At 36.6% G+C, this 23,567-nt stretch overlaps 1 protein-coding gene and 1 long non-coding RNA gene across 2 annotated transcripts in view; one reads left to right on the top strand and one right to left on the bottom strand.

The window, feature by feature from the left end:
* The window catches only part of LOC105693564 (voltage-dependent calcium channel gamma-5 subunit), a 70,356-nt gene that overhangs the window by 30,536 nt on the left and 16,253 nt on the right, over positions 1–23,567 (bottom strand). Inside the window, exon 2 of the mRNA XM_048654509.1 lies at positions 9,472–10,822. Within this exon, the coding sequence (XP_048510466.1) occupies positions 9,472–9,697 (226 nt within the window). The 5' untranslated portion in view covers positions 9,698–10,822. The remainder of the gene's footprint in view (positions 1–9,471; positions 10,823–23,567) is intronic.
* The window catches only part of LOC125500725, a 47,934-nt gene that overhangs the window by 20,720 nt on the left and 3,647 nt on the right, over positions 1–23,567 (top strand). The gene's annotated exons all lie outside the window — the stretch shown is intronic.

The raw sequence follows: 23,567 nt of genomic DNA, 5'->3' as shown, positions 1-23,567 counted from the left end.
CTATTCGTAGACAAAAATTACGACTACTAGGCGATTCAACCTTCACGGATTGTCACGGCCTCCGGTCGGGTAGAGCTTAATCTGGGTTTATTCGGGGAAATTGTCACTTTGTCCCGCTCTCTCGCTATTCGCTAACGTCTTACGATACATGGACCGCTAAGCTCTGGTCTTCCTCTTTGGTGCTATTGGATAGATATTTCAGATAAGACCGCCAAAGGTCACACGGTATACGTACCTTGAGTGCGTGGCAAATGTTCTTCGAAATAAGCTTCTAATCCGGCTTCCTCTTGTAACATTATTAGATTAACTATTTATCGATTCTGACTAATCGAAAGTGAAGCGCATAAAAAAAGGTGGTATTCAACCGTCGGAGGTACAATCACGGAATTATTGAGGGTGTAACGAGACTAGGACTGCAAGAACTAGAAGTACGGGAAAAAAAAATTATACCGAAACTCAAAATTGAATGACATGAAAAAAGGAAGGGATTTCGAATAGAACGGCAATTTGTAGATGGCAAAGCAGTGTAACCAGTTGAACTAATAAGGTCTCCTTGCGATGCCACAAACGACCAATTAGTTTCGCTAATTTCACCCCTCCCCCCCGAAGTAACCACCGACATGCTTTTCAATTCGTTTTACTCGCCTAATTCAAATTAACCTGGATCGCTATTTTTCTGAATAAATCTTCGTCCTCGCGTGGTTTAGGTTTAATTGAAACGAGACGAAAACGATCGTCTGCTACGATATTATTTGATTAATATGTATATTTACCACCGTCCCTACAGGGCTCTGTCACATTTTATGTTTAGTTGTATATATTTAGCCCGGCAGCTCGAAACGATTCTTCTATAATTACCTTTTTATTCGCCCATCTCCGGTGTATTTTAAATTACCGCAAAGTGAGGGTGCGGAGGATAAGAGGGTGGTGAAAATAAAAAAAAAAAAAAAAAAATGGAGACGTCGTGAACAGGGTTACGAGCCATTAATTCTTTTTTTTTTCTTTCTATTTTTCTTTCTCTTTAAATCGTGACCAAAGGATAAAATTTATTTAAAGGAATACGCAGGTGTGGATTCGGCTGGACATAATTTCGACTGATTTTTAGACAATTCATTTCCCCATATCGATCACGGGATCAGGTCAAAGTTTATTGCCTGTTGTTAAAATAAAAAGCGTTAAGTCAAGATCGAAATCGATTTTCCGTATTTTTATTGACGATAAAGTTTGAAGTGCCTTGGAATTTTACGAGTTGAGTAAATAAGAGAAAAATAGAAACAAAAAGAAAAAAATGGGAATGACAAAAGAGAAGGTAGCGAATAATTAAATGAAATAAAAAAAAAAAATCGGAAATAAGAAAATTAGATAAAATTTAGCGGAGGAAACACAATTGGCCAAATGGTCGTAAATTAAGTTCCAACGTCGCCCAAATGCAATTCTGTTGCTGAAAAGCTCGGAATTCCTTTTAAGATTGTACTCTTCTCTCATTTTACCTGGTGTCTTACCACTTTCGCTCTTTGTGACCTGAACTCTATCTACTTTCCGCTTCCTATTTTCCGCACCTTCTCCCTCTTTTTTTTATTTTAATATCATTCGTTACACTTCTTCGCTATACATATATTTAATTCGAAAGCTCACTCTCCGATAAAATCGAACAAATTCAACGTTAGTCATTCTTCAAAGTCAACGTTGAGTCAGACCCGCATCAGGTGAAAGTAGAAAAATATTGGATTATCATGTGGGATTGAGATTAAAGTACAGAAAAGTCTTAGAGATCGTGCAGAATTACAACGATCATCTTTCTCCAAAAAATAAACTTTGACTGGCTCACATTTGAAAAATGAAACAAATTTTTCAAATATTGCCAGGATTCATTTCGCAGGGTTATTCCCCCCCCCCCCCCCACCCTCCTCCCCTCCAGTTGCGCGATAATTATTCATTGAACTTACGAGAGGACCAGTCGCCATAATGCATATACATATATATCGAGTTGGTAATAGAGAAAAGTATATGTAATTATTCGAATAACGTGGTGTACCATGAGTGTAAATGTATGATACACGTACGTGTGTTGTATTTATATATGTGTATAATATCACGAAGTTTGCCGCCTCCATTTCATTTCCCCCTTGGCGTGCATAATATTTCCCAGAACGGTGATGTGATATAATTTAAATTTTCCAGCCAGGGGGACAGGGGAAGACCCAGGGAATGGATAAAGGAAAAAGTAAAATTACAGGAAGAGGGCTCTGAAATGTAAATCCACATTACCTGGCCTTTTACAGAAAAAAAAAAAAAAAAAAAATTATGAATGAAAAAAAAAATTTATGCGATTCAAACGAGAAAATGACAACCCGTGAAAATATGGAGCAATGAAAATTTTCCTCCTTCGTTGTGTCGGATCTCATACGTCGACTCGAAGTAATATTGGAATACCAAGTGCGCGGGCACACGGTCCGGTGGCATTAAGATTTCGAAAAAGAGCAGGCTGGCCATACCCCGTTCAAAGGAAAATTCGAAGAAATTCGTTCTCTGTGGCCAAAATCGATTCAATTGTCAGGTTTTTGTGATCCAAAGTCACGAGAACGTGAAATTGTCGAACGACCGAATGTAACAAGAATTTTTTTGATCTCAATACATACTTGAGGAAAAAAAAAATGAACAAGAGTTTCGATTATGCTCTCCGGTATTATCGAATTGAATAGACCAAGTTTTTCGATACATGCCTGATGATCACACACAGTCTCGGGTTCCAACGGATAAAGGAGGTAGAACAAAAGGGCTCTTTAGCTTCTGAAATAGTTTTATACGGTCGTCTGATCGTTGTAATCCTGATACCGGATATACCTCGGACCTGCAAGGGTGAAAATAAAGAAAAATATAAAGAAAACCTGTAAAAACTATATGCGGAAAGGGGCTGCGCAGGGCATTGAAATAGCGAAGGTTGTTGGGTCCCTAAATTTGTGAGTACAACAATTTTCCGAAAGCTTTGGATTCCCTGGGACGACGTTCACGGTATTTTCTGTTAGCGAGTCATAAAGAGCCCTCCTGGGGAAACGACGCGAGGAAAAAGCAACGGTTATCGTATACGAGAAGGATAGCATGATCGTACGAGGAACGAACGAAGAAAAAGGAAAATAGAAAAGAAGAAAAAATAAAATAGATATAGGGTACACCACTTAGACGGAAAATGAGAAAACAAGAAATAAAACAAGCGAGTATCCGGGGGGATTCACACGAAACGTGTTGCAGTTTGAATATATAAGAAAATAACCATTTGCAGCTCAATGTGCAGATCTGAAAACGGTCATGATCACAAACTTCGAAAAACCAACCGGATATAAAATTTTTACTCCACGCGATACGAATGGACGATCTTTTATTCTTCTCTTGTCACGATACTCGCAGTGAATGCAGATGTGAAAATTCTTACAAGAACAAAAAATAGCAATCATTAGATAATCTAAAATACAATCGGGTCTGCTGGACGTTGCTAATAATGCGATAAACTTTTTCAAGTATTACGCATGCAGTACAGACCCATTTTGATCCAGCTGACAAAATTTCATTAACCAACCAGCCAACAAGTTACCTACCTAATACAGGAAATAGTGCAACGGATTTTCAACGTTACATTGCGTCAATTGAATGTAGGGGGGAAAATTTCATTGTTGTGTACACGTACAATTGTTGGCTGCAGGAATTAACCGTCCGGTATATCGTACGTTCAGTTTGAAACATAAGAAAAAGTCAAATTAAATCAAATAAACCAATATGATAAAATTGAACGGAAGGATTTGTTGGCGTATTTTGGAAATTAGTTCACATAGGGATTCACAGATTGTTTCACTACGTGATATCGCTGAGATATGTGCACGACGAATGACAGAATTCGTTTCTATTCGTGATTTGATTTTACGGAATTTTATCTAATTACGTGTCTTTTATGTGTTTGAATAATGTACACCGTCTGCTCAGCGATTGGTCGACGATTCGCGAAAGTTAGCTGTGGATTAAATTCAAACGTGGGACACAAGCGAAACGAAATGGGGAAAATATAGTCGGTTTGATAGAAGGAAAATAGCACAGTAGTAGGTACGTACTATTTTCAAACGAAACACATTAACTTCATCCTCCCAATATATTCACCAGCGTGTAACCCGCGGTTGTACCACACCGTATATATACCGAGTGGATTGAACGTTGCGATATTTTGAAACTTTGATTTTTCTGTATATGCATACCGATATACGTACAACTCTTATTTCTCGAACTAGAACTCACGAAAAACTTGAAGTATAAACAAACACTTAAATCATCCCAAAAAGATAACTGTGAACAGAGAAAAGGAACGAAGGGAAAAAATGAAGAAAGCTTCACCTTTTTTCCTTTTCTTTTCGAAACTCTCGAGAATTTTGTAGTTTATACGGATTTTTTCAAACGTGACATTTCGTTCACATGTGAATTTATGGATAACATTTTAGCTCCGCCGATTGCGGGAGTTTTTTTTTTTACTTTTTTTTTTCTTACTCTCCCGATTGTCGAATACGACGGCTCGGGAATACGCGTGGGCTTAGGGATGAAAACGATGGCGGTTCTTTGATCCCCGGGCCTTTTGCATCGGCGGTTTGTTGCCACAAGCAACATATTTGCAAACTACCGCCCCCTTCGAGTTGACTGGATACCAAACATCGCGAAGTTGACGGTGAAACACGAGGCGTTCTGCAAAATTTCTATACCTTCGGTAGGCCCTGTACTATTTTATAAATTATAGTACCGTGGGGAAAGGGAAAAAAGAAAAGGAAAAATGGTTGAAAAATGAAGGAGCCAGAAAAAAAAAAAAAAAAAACGGTAATACTTGTAGATCTTCCGCTCGAATACCGAAAGCTCACGCGGTGATACCTTCGTACAAGAATATGCGTTATATCGGGACGTGTATTATACGTACGTACGTAACGTACATCTACGGACAGAGTGAAATTCTGTTCAAAGGAACCTTGGCGCCAAGGGATTTAGATTCAGATGCAAATTTAAAGGATAAGTGCACAAGGGAGTATGAATAAGGGTGTAAAGAGCTCGCGACAGAGAAAACCGAGGTGAAAACCGTGAACCGCACGAAAGCTCCCGAGGCAAGTAGTACGCGGAATTGAATGAATGTGATTTCAGAGGTCAGGCCCCCTTCCTCTCTTTCACCTGGACATATTACATCCCTTTTCCGATATCGATCATTCCATATTAATTCCTCCTTCGATTGCAACACGCCCAGCTTATTCGAGACACTCGTCCTATTTTTCTTCTTTTACGTACAACTATTTCAAATTCCTTTTTTTTTTTTCTTTTTACAGTTTATCTCATTTTTTTTTTTTACTCTTCCCATCACATTCCACGGCAATCAGCCTCCAGCGAAAACGGCGTTATGGCGAATGTATTCTTATCTGCATTTATTCTCGTAGAGTTTTTTTTTATTTTTTCCTTTATTCCAGTGCATTCAGAGATCCATAGATGAAAAATTTTATCGGTCATTTTTATGTACGATGGTTACCTGCTTTATATCGTTCATCATATTTTATATTTTCTCAAGGCACATATTACATTACACGAGTTATATGTATTCTGTTATTCGTCGGGTCGCGGAAAAATGATGAAACTCTTGATGTTTCGTTGAAACTTTTTTGGAATCAAGTTTAGCACATGATCGTTTAACGCGGTTAAGGAGATGATGGAATCACACGAACCGAGATTAAAATTTTTATCGAGGGTGATCGAACTTTTTCATGTACGAGCTGCAGTTAATCAAGTACAAATTTACTCTGTAAGATAGGATAATAATTTTCCAATACAGAGTTTAATAAGCTTAACATCCGATATGGGGGTCGAGTTACACATAATCATGTACGTAAGATTCTCAGCTAGCTGATCCTTGCCAATTATCTGCAGAGGCTTCTAGATAAAGGATTAATAGAACCAGAGAGGAGGGGGGAGAAGAAAAGGAGGAGATGAGGACAGAAAGATCCAGGGACAAAAGATGGAGATACCCTGTTCCTTATCATTCCTGTCTTTACATTCTGGAGAAAAATAAAAAAAAAAACTCCATCTATTCAACTGTCAAGGGAATCAGTCAGACGAAGGGAGTTTAATTAGCCGGTTAATACCGTCCTTTATTCTTAAATTGTGAGGATGCCATTCTGTGCACAGATATGCCTAGCTTTGTATGCGTAAGCATATCTTGCTTTATTTCAAAATTGTACGGAACTAGATGGTTATAAACATCGTATGTGTGGAGTTGATTGTGAAAGGTGAGAGAAAGTTGTAAGAATCCATCAGTTTCTCGAACTGAAATCCCTCGGACATCCTTGAAAAGTACTGGAATTAAGCCGAAACGGAGGAACATCGTAATTGGTCGCTGAATAATTTTCACCCCTGATCCGGGACAAAATTTTCATTGTTAGTTGGGTGCACAGTTACTGTTAAGGGACGATAACAACTACGCAGAGAATTTCTCTAATCCTATAATCTAATTAACTAAACCAGGAAACTAGTCCACTTCACATGGGCTATCTACGGGTTCTGGTTATACATATGTACGGTTCGTGATTGTGTTTAAATAAGTAAGAATTTGATTCAGTTTTTTTTGTTTTTTTTTTTCCTCTTTCTATTTTATTTCCTCAGTGCAAAAAAGCTCGTTATCTCTTGGCTATTTATACTCGGCGTTTCGAGTCGTGATTAGAGTTTTTTTATTTTCTTTCACACTCCTTTTTGCGTGTACAAAGGAAGCTTTCAAGTTTAACATATTAACCTGCAGCAGGTGTATAGATTTAGGTTTGGGTTTAGGTTTAGGTATGTTTGGGTTATACGCACCTCGCTATATTCATCTCATGGGTTTTCTACACGCGACAATCTCGAATAAACGGAGCGTGCTTGCCGCGAAGGGTTTGCTTGAGTTATTTCTCACCCCCGAGAGAAAGATGTAGGGATACCCTTAATATATATATAAGGGAAAACCTGATCGATTCTTTCCGTCTGCTTGCGTTGTGTTTCTATTTTCCACTCACTTTTCCACTCTTTCTTATTTTTCTTTTTTGCCGCCGCCTTTTTTTTATTTCATTTCTATTTCATTTTTTTTTTTTTTTTTTTTCTACTTTCACGTTTTTCTTTAGTTGGGACTCGACATGGCTCCTGACTTTTATAGGTAATGTACAGGGTGTACCAATGCGGAATGTGTATGTATCCAACACTGATGGATTTGCGACTTTTTTCCTTGCTCCCCTTCCGACTCTTGCGAGAGATCGATTTCCTTCTTCAACATACATCCTAGGCTTTATTTGATTCCATTTCTTTCCATTCCATTTTTTGTTTCTTCCGAAAATTCGGACGATAAAAAAATGAAGAAATACCCAAACTTAGCAAACACCATTGACAATTACCTCTGCCATTTATAATTCTAGATATTTATCATGTCTTTTATCTGAAGAATGGGCAAGTAGTTTATTGTATGATCAATCAAAAAATTGAATTGAGTGCAAAAGTGAAAAAAAAAAATGGTGCATCAAAGGTACCTTTTGATCTGGGGTCTTTGTCTGAATCGACATGAAATATTTGAAGTCTATATATGTATCTGGAAATTGAACGAATGCGAATGTGTGCATGCAGTGGATGTGGATTCGATTATATGGAGGATGGAATTTTTATATGACTATTTGAAAATTTTAGCTACCGTTTAATCTCTGGGTATAAACGATGCACTCTCCTAGGTACGCAAACGCAGCTGCGTACATATATGCTTTAATGAGAAATTTCCACCGATAAATATAAATATATATATATTATGTAATGCACGTTTATGGTAGTTAGATAACTCGATGATCCTTTTTTTTTTTTAATTTTACTCTCGTTATTTATTTATCGCATTATCTATCGACTGTTATTTATGCGGTTTGAATATTCGAAAGCATATTCATTCGTTCATTTATCGAATGAAAAATTGTTCGGCAGTTTATTATACACAGAGATATCTGAAAAATTCACGATAATTAAAAATAGGCACAGACTTCTAACTTTGCCTGGGAATGCATAGGAATTAATATGCTATGAGATATAATTACGCGATCCTTTTGTTCGGAACCCAAATAACTTTTCCTGGTCACACGATGAAATTATTTTGAAGAAAAATTTAATGTCAAGTATAAAAATATTCGTACATTGAGTGGATATAGGTGATCAGAAAGTTGATCGCGCGATTTGATCCACTCAAATCTCTTCCATTCCCCACATTGAGGGTTGTTAAAAAAAGCCATGAGAAAAATAGATATTTGCTTTCAAAATATCTAAACATAAATCAACTGTTCAAAATACTATCAATAATTATTAATTATTCAATCAGTACAACGATCAATCATATATAGCGACGATCGTACATTACGTGTGATTATAGAAATCATACGTAAACTCACTATTTGAAAAATAAATGAATGAACGAATGAATAAAGGAATGAATACATAAGTCTACAAGCATCGTTCGATACATGTCACTCATGGCAATCGTGTACGCTGAAATATGCCCAAGTGACGTACGGCGAGTGCGTAGAGTAGAAATCACAACTTCGCAATCTTTTGCTAAAATTTCACGATTTTGGACGATATGACACAGGCGAGCGATGACGTTTCCCGAGCAATTAATGTGGGTGAGCTCACGGTGTGTGATTGACTGTTTTAGTAATTAAACAGGTAATTAGATAATCATTGTACAGGTATTTCGATATAATTTGGGTTCAGTTTATATGGTCTGATCGTAAGTATTAAAAATCTTCTCTTTTCCATTCATCTTGGGTACGAGGTTTTTTCATTTATTTCGAGAGGCAGATGAAAAATTTAGAGGCGTGGCGATTCGGACGTACGCGCGTGGATGTTTGTGCGTGTATATGGTGTATATGGAGATTCAAAAATGATCTAGATTTTATGAATAATACGCGGGATATGGAAGTATATTTATATATGATCTATACGTATTCATGACCCCGGGCTAAGGCGATGGTCAAAATTTATAGAGCCGCATTGAACTGGAGTGGGTGGGATTTCTCTCTGGGTTCAGCTTTTCCGGGTATATCCTTTAGGTTCCGGCGGGCTTTACCGTGGTACGAACTTTGCCACTAGACCAAACCGCAGACGATATCTCACTTATTTTATTCATGCCGACGCCGTATAAGCCAGAGCATACCTACCTGACCTATACGTCATACACCGAAATACCCCGAAGGTGCGTAGGGGAAACTATACATGGAAATTGAATGTATGTGGCCACGTTTATGAAATGAATCAAAAACTCGAAGGGTACAAGCCCAAAAACAGAATAGAGATGACGCTGCCGTCGGGACGTGTCTCTCATGACGTTGAAGATAAGGATCGAATGAAAAGATTACAGACGTCACGTTAATTTGGAATGGAAATAGAATTTTTATTTCGAAAATTTGGGCTTACCGAGTGTTGCGCAGACCCTCCAAAGTCCGCTGTAAGTAACTTTACTGTCTGGTTCAGCCGTCACGTTACTGGATGGTGATTTTGGTAATCTTTCTTCGGTGAGTAACCACTCTCCGGTTGTTATCGCAATCGTTATAACAATGAGTGACAGTAACGCCGATATTCCGGAAGTTATTCCTAAACCTCCACCATTCCCACCTGACCCTCCGCAACAGCAGCAAGACATTACGAAATTTTCTCCGTTTGGGTCATCCCCAATTGAAAGGGGATGATTTTCTTCGCGTTACAATTTATTGTTATCAGTTTTTTCTTGTCCTCTTAGTTGGAACTTTTCTTCGTCACAATATATCGACGTTTGTGACAAGACGAATTGAAAAAAAAGAAGACACGGAACTGATAGAACCAAAATCGGATCACGTTTAAACACTGCGTTCAATTTGTGACGAATGATTATTCATTTGAGCGATAAAATTTCGTATAACATTTTAATAATTGACGTTGCAAAATTCACCTGATTCTTTGCAGTACGTGGTATGTGGAATGACCGGTTACAAGGAATACATTTTTATTTATTTGATTTTTTGTTTTTTCATGAAATTTTTGTTAATTGAGTCAAATTTAATTTGATTTGATTTGTTTTATTTTCATTTCATTCCACTCGCTGTGTACACATTTTTTGTTAATTCATAACATGACGTTTCATCGAGGAAAATCGTCGTGAAATTTTATCATCAATTATTCCCGAACAAGTCGCCTGCGATTGTACACACACGGTTATGGTTGGATTACTTTGATTATATTTTGTATTTTATCATTTGCCGAAAATTTTTTATTTATTTTCAATATAAGTCAGAAGACGGCGTTAAATGACTCTTGGAAAATTGCTCATTATAATGAATAATGGAAAAACACATGAATTATGTAAAACTTTTTTTCAAATACTGCAACAATTAAATTTGCATCTATGCAAATCATATTATACTTTCTGCGCTACCTAGATACAACTCTGGCTGTAATGCGCAACGTATATTCAAGTAAAAATTGCATAAATATCCGTGGCTTCAATTACTTTGCGCAAAAAAATCTGATATTTTTATTTTGAACGCGTAAAGAACGCGAACCCATTAAATTCCGAAATTTCCCCTTTAATCAATAAATTTTTATTTTGTTCTTTTTAATTATTTTATTTATTGTTATGTCCGTAGGATAGAAATGACAAATATTCCGGAATACAGAATTACTTTTAATCAACGTATAAAATAACTCCGGAAAAGTTCTCTTTTTTTGTTTCTCTCTTTCGTTCAAACTTTCAAGGATTTTATTCATTGGCTGAAGTCACAGTTTCCGATATCTGGAACAAAGAATAAAAATTTCATTGCATAATATGTATACCTACTTTTTACGATGATTTATAATCTCTATTTACAGAACATGACTTTTTTCCAAAGTATAAATTTTTTTCGGGGAGATGCAGACATTTCTCTCGAAGTTTGAGATTTTTTTCTTTAACTAAGCGGATCGATTTCAATTGATGCAAATCACGAAAAAATGTTGAATTATTGATACTTTTATCAATTAATGACGATGATGATTTTGTAGAATTATTGGTTTGATGTTTTTCGAACGAAATTTCGCTGGGCTGATTGAAGATATAATTTTTTTTTTTCGATTCGGAAAAATTGAAATTGATTCGTATCCATGTGATCTGTACGAGGAGAAAAGCGATACCCTATGGAGTGGCGCTTTTCATCCGCGCACAAACTACAATTATCGATGTGGATCATTCTGCTCTTTATTGGCTTATGTAGGTTCTCTTTTTAGTTGTTTTGTAACTAAAAGCTCTGATGCGAGTGGTCGGACGAATATGCAACTGATGGAATAAATATTGTCGAACATTTCGACAAAGCACGTTTGTAGATCGGGTCAAATAATTTACAGGTTGAAAAGAGGTCTTCGCTATCTATATTAATAACAGTGCAATAATTACGTCGCTGCAACGATGGAAAATTTTAATATGGATAAAAAAATTCTAAACCTTGTCCTACGAATACCGCCCCCTGTCTTTGTCCAATGATTGTTACATCGTCGGTACGGTTATTGTAAAAAAACGCGTCGCAGATACTTGTTTAAATACAGAGGGAAAGGAACGTAAATTAATAATAGTTCAACCATTTAACGTAAAGTTCAACTGGCGATTGAAATATTAATACCTCCGCGATTCCTCATTTTTCGTGATCAAATTACTAATGAAATCGTCACGCACAAAGTGACATGAACGCGAAGATTTTTTTTTATATGGTTCTACCAATTTGACGGACGTGGTAAAAAGTTCTCTTGTCGATTTTCCAAATTTTGAGAGAACTTATTAAACGTATGAGGAATCAGCTATTTATTTTGCACTATTTTTATATCAGATTGAATAATGGCTGTGGTTGCAGCGTGTTACAAAGGGTGAAGAATAGATGAAAAAAGAGGAAGAAAGTAGAATAAAAAATTACTAAGTAAAAAGTCAGAGTAATCAGACAGTTTTAAGTATAAATTTTCGAAAAGTTTCTATTAGAGCAATTCGCTAGTGCTGGAAAGTCTGCGAAAGAGAATTGTTCGTTCGCACCCGCGTTCAACCCTACAACTTTTCATCCCCAGTATTACCACCCCATTTCATTTCTCTCTTTTTCACCCACCTCCATCTTCCGCTCGCAAACTCACCCCCTCCCTCCTATACCTCATTCCCTTCTCCGTAGTATTCGAGCCACTCTTATCCCTAGGGATTATCGGGACTTAAGCTTTGACACAGGGTCAACTTTTCTCTGCTGCCGAAGTTGATAGTGAAAAGTGGAAATAAGAAAAAAAAAATGAGAACGAAAGAAGAATGTTTGAAATTGTCAACGCGGAGTCATTTGGTCAATTTTTTTTTTTCCCCCTTTTTATTCATAGATACCACACGAGTTTAATACCCTGTATGGATGTTCGAAATTCTAGGCTTTTCCAATTGATCATTCGACGCATGTTGTTGGATAAAAATTTTTAATTTCACGATACTACCGCGTGAAATTTCGTTTTTTTTTTTTTTGCTTTTTGTTTCGCATTGTTTCAAATACGTACACCAATATACACATCCATGTGTGACGTGCAGGTTGGATGTTGCTACAGTATTTTTAATCCGACGATTAGCTATTGACGTATTCCCTGAATTGCAATCCGATGCATATAGCTATGATTATTCTGTCAAGCAACACTCATCGTTTTGATTTATTCATTGTCAGTTTTATTTTTCATGCATTGTTTTTTTTTTTTTCATCACGATTGAAAATTGCTGATCTCCACATCGCACCGACGATATATTTGACGTAAAAAATGGGTATCGAATCGTTGAAATGACTCCGTCGCGTTTAATTTGTACAATCAATTTTTTGTTGCCTAGGTGATACCAAAAGCGACAGTGGCATGGAGTTATATTTTGAAAGAGTACTGTTACTGGTAATTAGGAATTGATTTTAATTACGATTTGGTAATTTTCTTTGGTTTTTCAAATGAGGGCTTGCACCATCCATCTCCTCGTCAGAGAATGAGATTATTTTTAAGGAAAATCTTTTGTAAAATACAAAAATTCACTAACATTGAGCAGATACAGATGATCAGAAAATTAATCGCACACGTAGAGGAAACCGGGGCAAGTTGGAGGCTGGGGCAAGATGACGAATTAATTGTTTTTAGAATATTTTGACAGATAGCGCCGGGTAAGTTATCAAAAAGTGTTAAACACTCTTCTACGCAATAATATTTGCGATGTAGCTAGCGTGGCAAGGTCATCCGGCTTTTTTACGGAGGCATTGTGGTTTCAGACGTGTGCGAAGTAACATTTGGAACTCAAGAAAATAGTTGTATACAACTACAGATAAGCAAGATCGGACTTGTGAATTAATACTTTATTTCTATACGCATATAGATCCTAGAGATCATAGAATCTCCGAATTTTCACCAATGTACTTTTTGTGGGGTTCTTTTTTTGCAAATAGTGGCAAATGGGGCAAGATGGTGGGGGCAAGTTGACGGATCGTCCTTATCGAGATCTTTGCATGTTGTTTAGTTAATTGATATTTAGGCTGCATACGATTGTGCAGCTCATTGAATTAATTGATAAATAAATAAATGAATAAATTTATTCACGATTCAATGTTGGCATGTTCTAATGTCGAAGGAGCAGCTCAGTTCGTTTGCGACCAGTGGTAATTATCAGTATATGTATATCTAAGCTAAACTACATAAACTATGCGTATTTGTATTTTCATATCTTTTATGGATTTGAATAAACTGAAGTATATTTTGACGAAAAAAGTATTTTTTTAGGCCCATTAAACCAAAATCTAATATTCGTCAACTTGCCCCGATAGGTTCGCTATCTTGCCCCGTGGTCGGGGCAAGTTGACGAATTTGCAGAATTTCGGAAAAATGGAAATTACGTAGTTTGTGAATGACCGAATTCAATGTCAATTTTTTTTTTAATAGCTAACATCTCATACTTTTGAAAAATACCAACAGATTTTGAAATTCGCTTACAATCGATTAAAAAACCGCACTTGAAGCTTAACGTCTCCAACTTGCCCCGGTCTCCCCTACACGTCACACACTTGATCCTCGCTTCGTTGATGCGATTTTATCTACTTATCGAATAACTTCTATCAACCAATCAATGGACTTAGAAAGGAGGCCATAAGAAAAAAATATTTGCTTTTCAGATACCCATAAGTTCCTTAAAAGCATCGAAATTATACCGATGCATTCGACACAGATCGCTCACGGCAATCGTGTACACTGAGGAATTATAACTCCGCAATCTTTTGCTGAATTTCTCAGATTTATCGGGTGTGACGTAGCAGGACGATGACGTTTGCGGAGTGATCGGCGTGGATGAGCTCACGTTAACTCGATGCCTCGCAAAGATCGCTTTGTCCGCGCGAAAGACATGACGACACAGATCGTTGTGATGTCACACCTTTGCGAGTGGTCGGTTAACGTGAGCTCATCCACGCCGATCACTCCGCAAACGTCATCGTCCTGCAACGTCACACCCGATAACTCTGAGAAATTTAGCAAAAGATTGCGAAGTTGTAATTTCTCAGTGTACAAGATCGCCGTAAGCGATCTGTGTCGAATATATTGGTACAATTTTGATGCTTGTAAATTTATGTATTCATTCCTTTGTTGATTCATTCATTTATTTATAATTTTTAAATAGGGAATTCACGTATGATTTATATAAATACATTCAAAGCATACCAATCGTCGCCTGTATCATTGACTGTTTTACTAATTAAATAATTAATAATGTTCAAGTATTTTGTAAAATGAACTTACATTTTGAATTTCATGCAGTAATTAGATTAGGTCAAGATGAATCCCTTTTTTGAGTTTGATGAACAACAATTTGCCGTGGCATATGATCAAAAGAATTTTCTACGCGTAGGCACGTACTTGCGAATGTTTTTCATGTGTTCTGGTTGGCAGGTTTATATTCATGTGTATTTAAAACATACCTTCGTATAAATGTATATGCAATTACTGCAATTTAGTATACAAGGCGTGCATAGGTTGCTTCATAAATATGATACAACTCGGTAATATAACCGTTACCTGAATTATGGGGATGAAAATTCAAGAAATTTGTCTTGAAAGTAGTTTCGCAAACTCTCTGCTACTCTAACGTTAACTTACGTTCATGCGTTTAATTTATGTATACGCTGTTTCTTTGAGAAGTTATACCCATACAAACCCGTACGCTGTATGTATAATGTATATATGTGTATAACGTACTACCTACACCCCCACAAAAAAATTGCGGTGAATTTTCACTTTCTAATTGGCGCTCCAGCGCGAACAAATTAAGATAATCGAGGTGTACCTTTTTTTCATTCTCATTTTACAGAATCAAAATTCCGAAAAACGACTGACTTCAGACTCTGAGATTCAATAAATTGATATGAATTCTTTTTTCAATCGGTCAATAATTACGACCATTTTTAGAGTACGAATTCTAATTTTTCTTCGTTCTTGTGCTTTTCGAATTTGAAAAAATGTACTCGGAAAGGTCGTCAATAGAATTTTTAGGAAATCCTCCGAGGTGGGAAAAACATTTGAATGAAAAGAGGTGAAGAAAAGGAGAGAAAAAAAATTGCTGAGAATTGAAATGAATGAATGAAAGATATATATCGCGTCGAGAACAAAAAAAACCTGTTCATGTATTGAGTGACGTAAAAATTCTTAGCCTCCCCAATTTGACCCGGGCTATCAAGATTCGCGGCAGCGAATCACCGCCAAGTACCTACCCCATATTATATTTCTCGGAGGAATTAAAACTTTTATACACGCACATTAATACGGAAGGTAAGGGGGTTAAGAAAATGAAACGTATAATGCTAAGAAGGTCAAAAAGCGAAGGCTTCTCTGTCGCCCATCCTAAATTAATATCTTCTACCCCTGCCGCACGGCGTCGTGTAATTCCGTAATTTATACCATTTAATATTATTAAATTCACGACACTGGTAGTAAAAACATCGCTGTGGTTATTTCGCGAAAATACGCGGCAAAAAAAGGCAAAAACAAAAAGGAAAATATTTAAAAGAATTTTCACCGTCTCATCCTGTGCCTGTATATGTACAGCAAGGATAAACACTCAAATTTGGAAGTCAATTTCCGTATCCGTGTACCCCAGCTCTTTTTCTTCTCTTCCTGTTTCTCCGTCTGCGGAGCCTATGAAAAAATTTCCCATCTTTCATTTTTCTTTATCTGATCCTTGAATAAAAATTGAAAGCTTTCAGGATACGAAAAAACCGTGATTTCATTTTTCATGTTTTTCTTTTATTTTGCATACCCTTGCAAATTTTTTTTTTTTTTCTTTATGCTCCCAGCTTTTATTTCCTTTTCTTACGGAATTCCAACAAAGTTAGGAATAGTGAGGGAAGGGATTTTTGTCTTCGTTCCTTCGTTTTTAATTTTTTCTTCCTCCTTTTCACGGTTTGAGAGAGCGTAGCAGGGGTGTTTTTCAAGGACATGCCCACGGAGTAATTTTTTCTTTTTTTCATTCACCCACGTTGTCGCGTGCAAATATGAGAAAAAGAGAAAACGGAGCATATGTTCGTTTCCTTATTCCTTCTCTTTTATTTTATCCTTTTGTAAACCGGTGGGAAAATTGTAGCTCGTCGTACGTGTACGTACGTACGTGTGTGTATAATAAAAATAAGAATCTCACATAATCAACGCGCGAAGGTTGTAATTTGGCTAACGAAGTTGAGCGCGAAACGGAGTAAATCTAACCGAAGCACAACGTGCTGGGAAACGACGAGAAAAGCCGCCGCGACGACTATAAGGCGAATCTTGGGGTAAGGTACCCTACCCTACCCATTCTTTGGAAGGGTGTGGTGAATCGAGGGAATATACGAGGCCACCGTTGCCGCGCGTTATTTGAACCTAATTGCAATCAATTCTAACGTCATTAACGAACTCCAACCTTTATTAATTTATACCCATAAACTTATATCCACCCATTGTTCTTTTTTCAGAACCGAACTAGCATTAAGAAAGCTCGCGATAGGATTTATTTCTAGCGTGATTTACCTGACGGAAACGTGCTTTTGAATACCTGATAAAAAAAAATGTTGATTTTTGACTCAAAAATCGAAAAAATCTCAAAGGGTTTTTTTCGATTTTGGGATCAAAGATAGAGTATTTTTCTAATTGGGTATCATATGGTATATTATAACGTAATTTTATCTTAGGAATCCGAATCCGCAAGTCAGATTGATCTGTCCATAAAATTGATCGAGTTATTGCGAATTTTCCACTTTTTTGAACAAAAAAAGTGAGATATCTCGATAGGTCCACGTCGAAGCCTAATTTACTTGACGGCTTGGTGATGAATATGAGATGTGAATGAACATCCCTTCGCTGATATAGGATCACTCGATCGAGGATGACGTCGATCTCATCCGCGGCGATATATTTGGAATCAGAGTTCAACTTCTTTCATTTACGTGGAACCGACGTAAAAAATCTACAGTACACCGGAGATATTATTATACGTACATGCATTATGCACAGTTTCATTGAATAAATTTTTTATGATTCGATAGAGAAATATTTGTACGGTAGAACGAATTCCGCGCGGCGGGATGATCATTTAATTATATGAAAGTTAAAGTTTGACCGTAATTCCTTTCTCAAGCTCGAACGGAATAATATTTCATCGTACCCGACCAAGCCAAAAGAAAAGACAATATGCAAATGTAATCTATTCGTTGAAATCTATCCTCCGCATGTATAATATCTGTGTATAGATTTATAATACCGTGTACATGAGAAAAATCTATGGAAGGTGAGTGAGGGGGACGCGGGGGGGTTACAGAGAAACTTTTGTATGCGTTACACGCGCCGACGAACTTTATTTAGTTTCTGCCAAACCGGATAAAACTATATTTATAATTTTATCGATTTATTCAAAAGAGATATCAAACTAAAAAAGAATATACTACTTTTGTTTTTTGTTTCCTCCTAATAAATAATATTCGGTATACGGAGAGACGGTTTGCGGTTATGTAGATGACCGCGTCGGGAATTTTACTGCAGATTTATAAAATTTATCGAAGCGAAAAACTTTGTAATTTTCCAAACGACAATTATTGTAAAATTCAAAATAATTCACTTCACACGCTCTCTCGTGCGCTTGCACGGCAAACTTTGCGATATTGGAAGCATAAAGTAAAGAAAATATCACGCAGCAAACCACGGTGTGCTTAAACCACTGTGTACATACCTCTATGTACAGGGGATGGTACCTTTCTTACTGCTCGTAAATATGAGGTCGAAAACTCATTGCTTTTATGAACTCATCGACGCCGTGACGTTCCCATAAGCTACATGCGGGAAGTTTCTTTTTTTTTTTTTTTTTTTTTTTTCGCTTCTCTCCCCAACAACGAGAAATTATCCACAGATGTTATATACCGCTCGGGGTAGATTGTGACTATTATCTGGCTTCATCAACTCCCACGTACTTAATCTCGTTTGCAAGGGGGTCAATATTTTGGTAGCAGATTTTTTTTTCTACAACCGAACGGTATTTTTGCAAATGAAAAATTTAACAACGTTTTTCACGATCTCGTCCGAATTTCCTTCTTCGCGTTTTTTCTCTCATTTCTTTGAGAATTTTTTTTATCGTCGACCGCGTAATTCGGAGTGAAGTATTTATGGCGTTTTATCGATGATTCGAGGTGAAACTAATAGATTGATTTATTACTTCGGCTAAGTTCGAAGTTTTCGCTTGAATATTTCAGATTAGTAAGTACAAACTCCTCCTTCGATTATTGCCGTGTAGGTAGGGTGAAGTTTGGGACGCGATTCGTAAGTGATAACGTTTATCGTCTCCTTCTATATTCTACCTTTTGATTTTCTTACTCAAATTTCCCTTCCTATTCTAACCAGGTATAAATATACATATATTTGTACAGCGATTTTCATTCCCTGTACATTGACTCGAAATTCACTCCGTACATAGGTATGTGTCTCATGTCAAATAATCTCGTGTGATTAAACGTGTACGTAAAGATGAGCAATTTTCATTGTTCTTAATGCTGTTTAATTCTTTTTTATCTTTCCGTGAAGACGTGTCTCCGGTTTCAGATCCTCGATGTACGTATACCGCGGCTGTGCACTGTGCCCTGAACAAACACCTCACAGGCCGTTTCTGAAAATTTTAATATCATCATATTGTCGGGATATACGAACTTCGCGTTCGGATGTATAGGAATTATATTACAACAGGTCGGGAAGTTCTATTTGAAAAGCGATCCTCATTTTATTCGTTTGAAGCAGAACTGAAAAGAGAGATGGTAAAAATTGAATGAAAAAGAGTAATAGAGAGTAAGAGCGAGAGAGAGAGAGAGAGAGAGAGAGAGAGAGAGAGAGAGAGAGAAAAAAAGAGAGAGAAAAAGCTGAGGGAAAAATGATCATCCCTTATATGCAGCGGAAAAACGTATGTATGGGCATGTGTCATGTGAGAATCTCGTTTGGTTTGGTTAAGTCAGCTCGAGTTGTAATATATTTTCATTTCTACCACGTTATATATCAGCTCGACAGATTTTTCTTTTTGTTTCCACACTTTTTTCTCCTGTTTTTTTTTTTTTTTGAAAGGTACACACTTTTTATGTATCTACCCACACGGACAACGTATATCCGCGGTATAAATATACTCGAATTGTGCGACAAAAAAAATATTACACCCCAGGTCTATGGAAAAGAGAGAAAAAAAAAAATTCTTCATCTTTAATTGATGAAAAATATATGATCTTAGATTTATTCAAAGATATGCAGAGTGCGTAGTTGAACGTAAGAATTCCCCAAGGATTTTGACCGGTTAAACAAAATTCCTCTAGGTCGCGACGACTGTACCTCGATAGGCGAAATCGTTTATTTTCTGATTTGAAATTTATTTTTCATATATGCGTTGAAGCGAAAGTAAAAAAAAGTGAAAGAAAAACAGGGGGTAGGTAAAATACGCGTGTTTGATTGTATATATATATGAAAGGGACGAGATGTGAATCTGTTTCGATTTATAGCCGGAACGTCTATTTCGACAGGTACTTTGAATTTTCATTGGTAAAATTGAGGTGGCGTATAAGGCTTAGTCATCAGGGGATTATGCGTTCAATAATTCAGTCAGCTTTCGTTGGGCACATATTTTGATATTTCTTGGATATATTTCGCCGTTTGGTATTCAGCCAGCAATCGGAGGGAAAAGAGGAGTTCACTTCGATCCCTAGGGAGGACTCTGCAAGAGTCGACTCTGCAGTCCGATTGACGGATTTTATTCTTTCACGTCCGATATTTTTATACATCTATTTCTTTTTTTTTATTCTTCTTTTTTGGCATGTTTTATACCATTTTTTTTCTTTTTTTTCAAATTCTATTTCGTTTCAACCCCATCGAGTATCACGTAGACACGATCATTTTCATTATGTCATTTACATAAGTGGGATTTTTTTTTTTTTCACCTGTCATACGCCACACATGTACGAAATCTTTTTACTTGTAAGTAGGATAAGTATATATGCAGGTAAATTATTTTGATTCTTTTTTATTATTGATGTATTTCAAATTACGTTTAGGTAGAAATTTTTTTTGGAGATCTTGAACGTTTATATTTTCACGTATAAATTGGAGCGTGTAAATTATGCAGACAAAGTTTACTCAAGAATCACATCTTACATGCAACTGTGAATGTACAGTTATATGAATTCGTGTACATCATACACTCGCGCAAGTATATAAACCGACATCACGTACCTTTGTCATACATATATGCCTTGCAGTGGAAATACAAATATACTGCAAGACCCCCGGAGTCTCGTCGTAAATCAACGAATGCATGTAGTTTTCATTAAGGATTAACGTCTACAATATCCATAGAGCGTATCGTAGGATGAATGTATAATACAACACCCTATAGATCATTGTACATGTATACGTAGACTGTAGAAATCGCTGGAAGGTTACGTTTATCTCTGAGAAAAATCGTGTCGCGATTCCATCTTACATTATTTGCTGAGACGCTCGACTCTGCAGCAGCCCATCAGGATCAGACTCATTGTGCGATTTGCTTTTTCTTTTTTTTTTTTTTTTCAAGTCTTTCGCGAAGAAAATTTTCTCTTACGTAGCTAGACTTAATGCGTATTATATACATATATACGGAATACGGTGAAAGAAAACCACGCTTACTCGTTATCTCCGCAACTATTTAACGCCGAAGTTAGAAAATCTCACGATCATTCGCTATGCAGAATCTTTTATACACTCAAGCAAGAAAACTTCGGGGATCAGCTTTTTTCACGCCGTTGAAAATGTACGTAAAAATTCGTGTATTCGCGTGTAAGGATATCGGAACGAAGAGAATAACCTTATACTCGAGTTTAAATGACTGGCTACATTATATGAGAACCGCGTAATTTGACATTTTTGCTGTGTGAAACGTAGAGGGTGAGGTGAGAGATATATTAATATTTGTTTAGTGAACGAGAGAGAGAGAGAGACATATTCTTATCGTTTTTTTCAGCTACTTTTGTTAAACTTGCTGAGCTTGGCTTAGCTTAAATACTTGGTTTAGCTGACGATGAGTCGCTGTATATAAGGTTGATAAAATATCTTGGAGAGAATTTGGGGAGAAGAGAGAAAACGTGCGGGTGATGAAGAAAAATTTACTAGAGATAGAGAAAGAGAGGGAGAGAGAAAGGGGCGAGAAGGGGAAGAGAAATAAAGTACCGAGAGCTTGCGAGAATCTCAGCCAAGGGGATGATGAGAATAATAAAAGTGAGCTAACAAAATAAAATAACGAAAAGAAGTAAGCGATAAAGCAATAAAAAAAAAAAAAAAGAAAGAAAGAAAGAAAGAGAAGCGAAGAAAGTAGGAGGAAAAAATAAAATTCTTGCCGACATGACAAAGCTTGCTCGTAAAAGGAAACTATATAATCCAGAAAGATAATTTCTTTTAATCTTAATAAACAGAAGTTTTGTAAAATGAAGGCGAGACGGAAGTATAAGAAAGAGTTTTGGGAGAAATGAAAAGGCAGAGGACAGTAACTCCTATCTACGTATATTTGAATATATACCTACGGATGAGACAGGTAGGAGATTATCGCGAAAGCTGGAGGAAAAACCGACGAAGAAAGAAAGAAAAAAAAAAAAGAGAAAAACGGAAAAACATAATGGACGCCATAGGCATGGATGATGCGATGGTAAGAGCGGGCGACATACTTGAAACTAAACTTGGAACTTGATAACTTCAAACTTATTTTGCAAGTTTACAACCCCAAGTCCAACCTGGCACTTAGGGTACCTACTACCACGTATTTCCGCAAACTTCCAAATACACCCAACTTCCTTATTTTTTGTATTCTACTCCTGGTTGTTACTCTTCTTATTTTTATTCTGCTTTAAATATTTTTTCATTTCTAGCATTTTTATGCCATCGACAATATTTTGCCTTTTCTTTGAAAATTGAACAATTTTTTTTTTCTTTTCTCTTCATTAGTATCAGTATACGCGATTCGGGAGATTTTCTTTAAATTTTGATGAGTTTCTATTTTAGTTTTCACGAAACTAGAAAAGAATCACAGCACAGTTGACGGCGGAAACAATTTTTCTTTTTCTTTCTTGGACATTTCTCTATTCTGCACAGTGTAGATTCAAGAAAATTATATTCAACCAGACGTACATTAAACGAGATGAATTTCTCCCGCTAACAATTTCTGCATGAATTTCACCGCATTATAACCAGAGCATATCGCATAAGAACAGTCTTGACTCACCTGCGATTTTGCAAATACTTATGTTCGTTACCCGCCGGTTATGATGAAATAGTGAATTAATTGACCATTATATATGTGCATGGAAAATCTCTGTGTTCGGTCGAAAGATAACGGGTTGATACGAGAATTGAATTCACGTTGGTAAAATCTAAATGAGAAAAGAATAAAGGAGAAATGAATAAAATAAAATGAAAAAAGAGCCAAACAAAATGAATAATTCATACGGTAAAGGTTGACGTGTGTCTGTGCATGCCATGCTTATTTCTACAGGGTTGACTGCGGTTATCGCACAAAATGCCTTAACCATGAATTGCAAAATATTGCTGTTTATATTCAGAGATTCAAAACCGTCCTTTTATATGCCATCCTTGTAGGAGGTGAAATAGAAAGAAAAAAAAAAAAGGTATAGGAGAAGTCAAGAAAAATCAACCGACCCACCAAAAGCTCTGTGCAGTAAAAATAAGGAAAAGCTAGGATGGAAAAAAAAATAGTCGGTTCGGCGGTAGCTGTACCCCGGACTTTGCGGGGAACGCAATATTTGGCATTTTAATAAATTGAAATTCAACAGGAAATCACGTAGTCACGCGAAGTATCTTTTCTCCTCCGTGTAACAAAAGTAAAAAATGAAGGAATGGAAAAAAAAAAAAAAAAACAAGAAGAAGAAGATGAAGATGAAAATTGAACCGAGGATCAAGGATAAAGTAGATAAACTAAAACTGAGATAAGAAAATGGCTTTCGAGAATTCTT

This window comes from Athalia rosae, chromosome 4 (genome assembly GCF_917208135.1).
Source record: "Athalia rosae chromosome 4, iyAthRosa1.1, whole genome shotgun sequence".
Taxonomy (NCBI): Eukaryota; Metazoa; Arthropoda; class Insecta; order Hymenoptera; family Athaliidae; genus Athalia; species Athalia rosae.
Note: the sequence above shows the minus strand (reverse complement) of the source record. Positions and strands in the feature narration are given on the sequence as shown.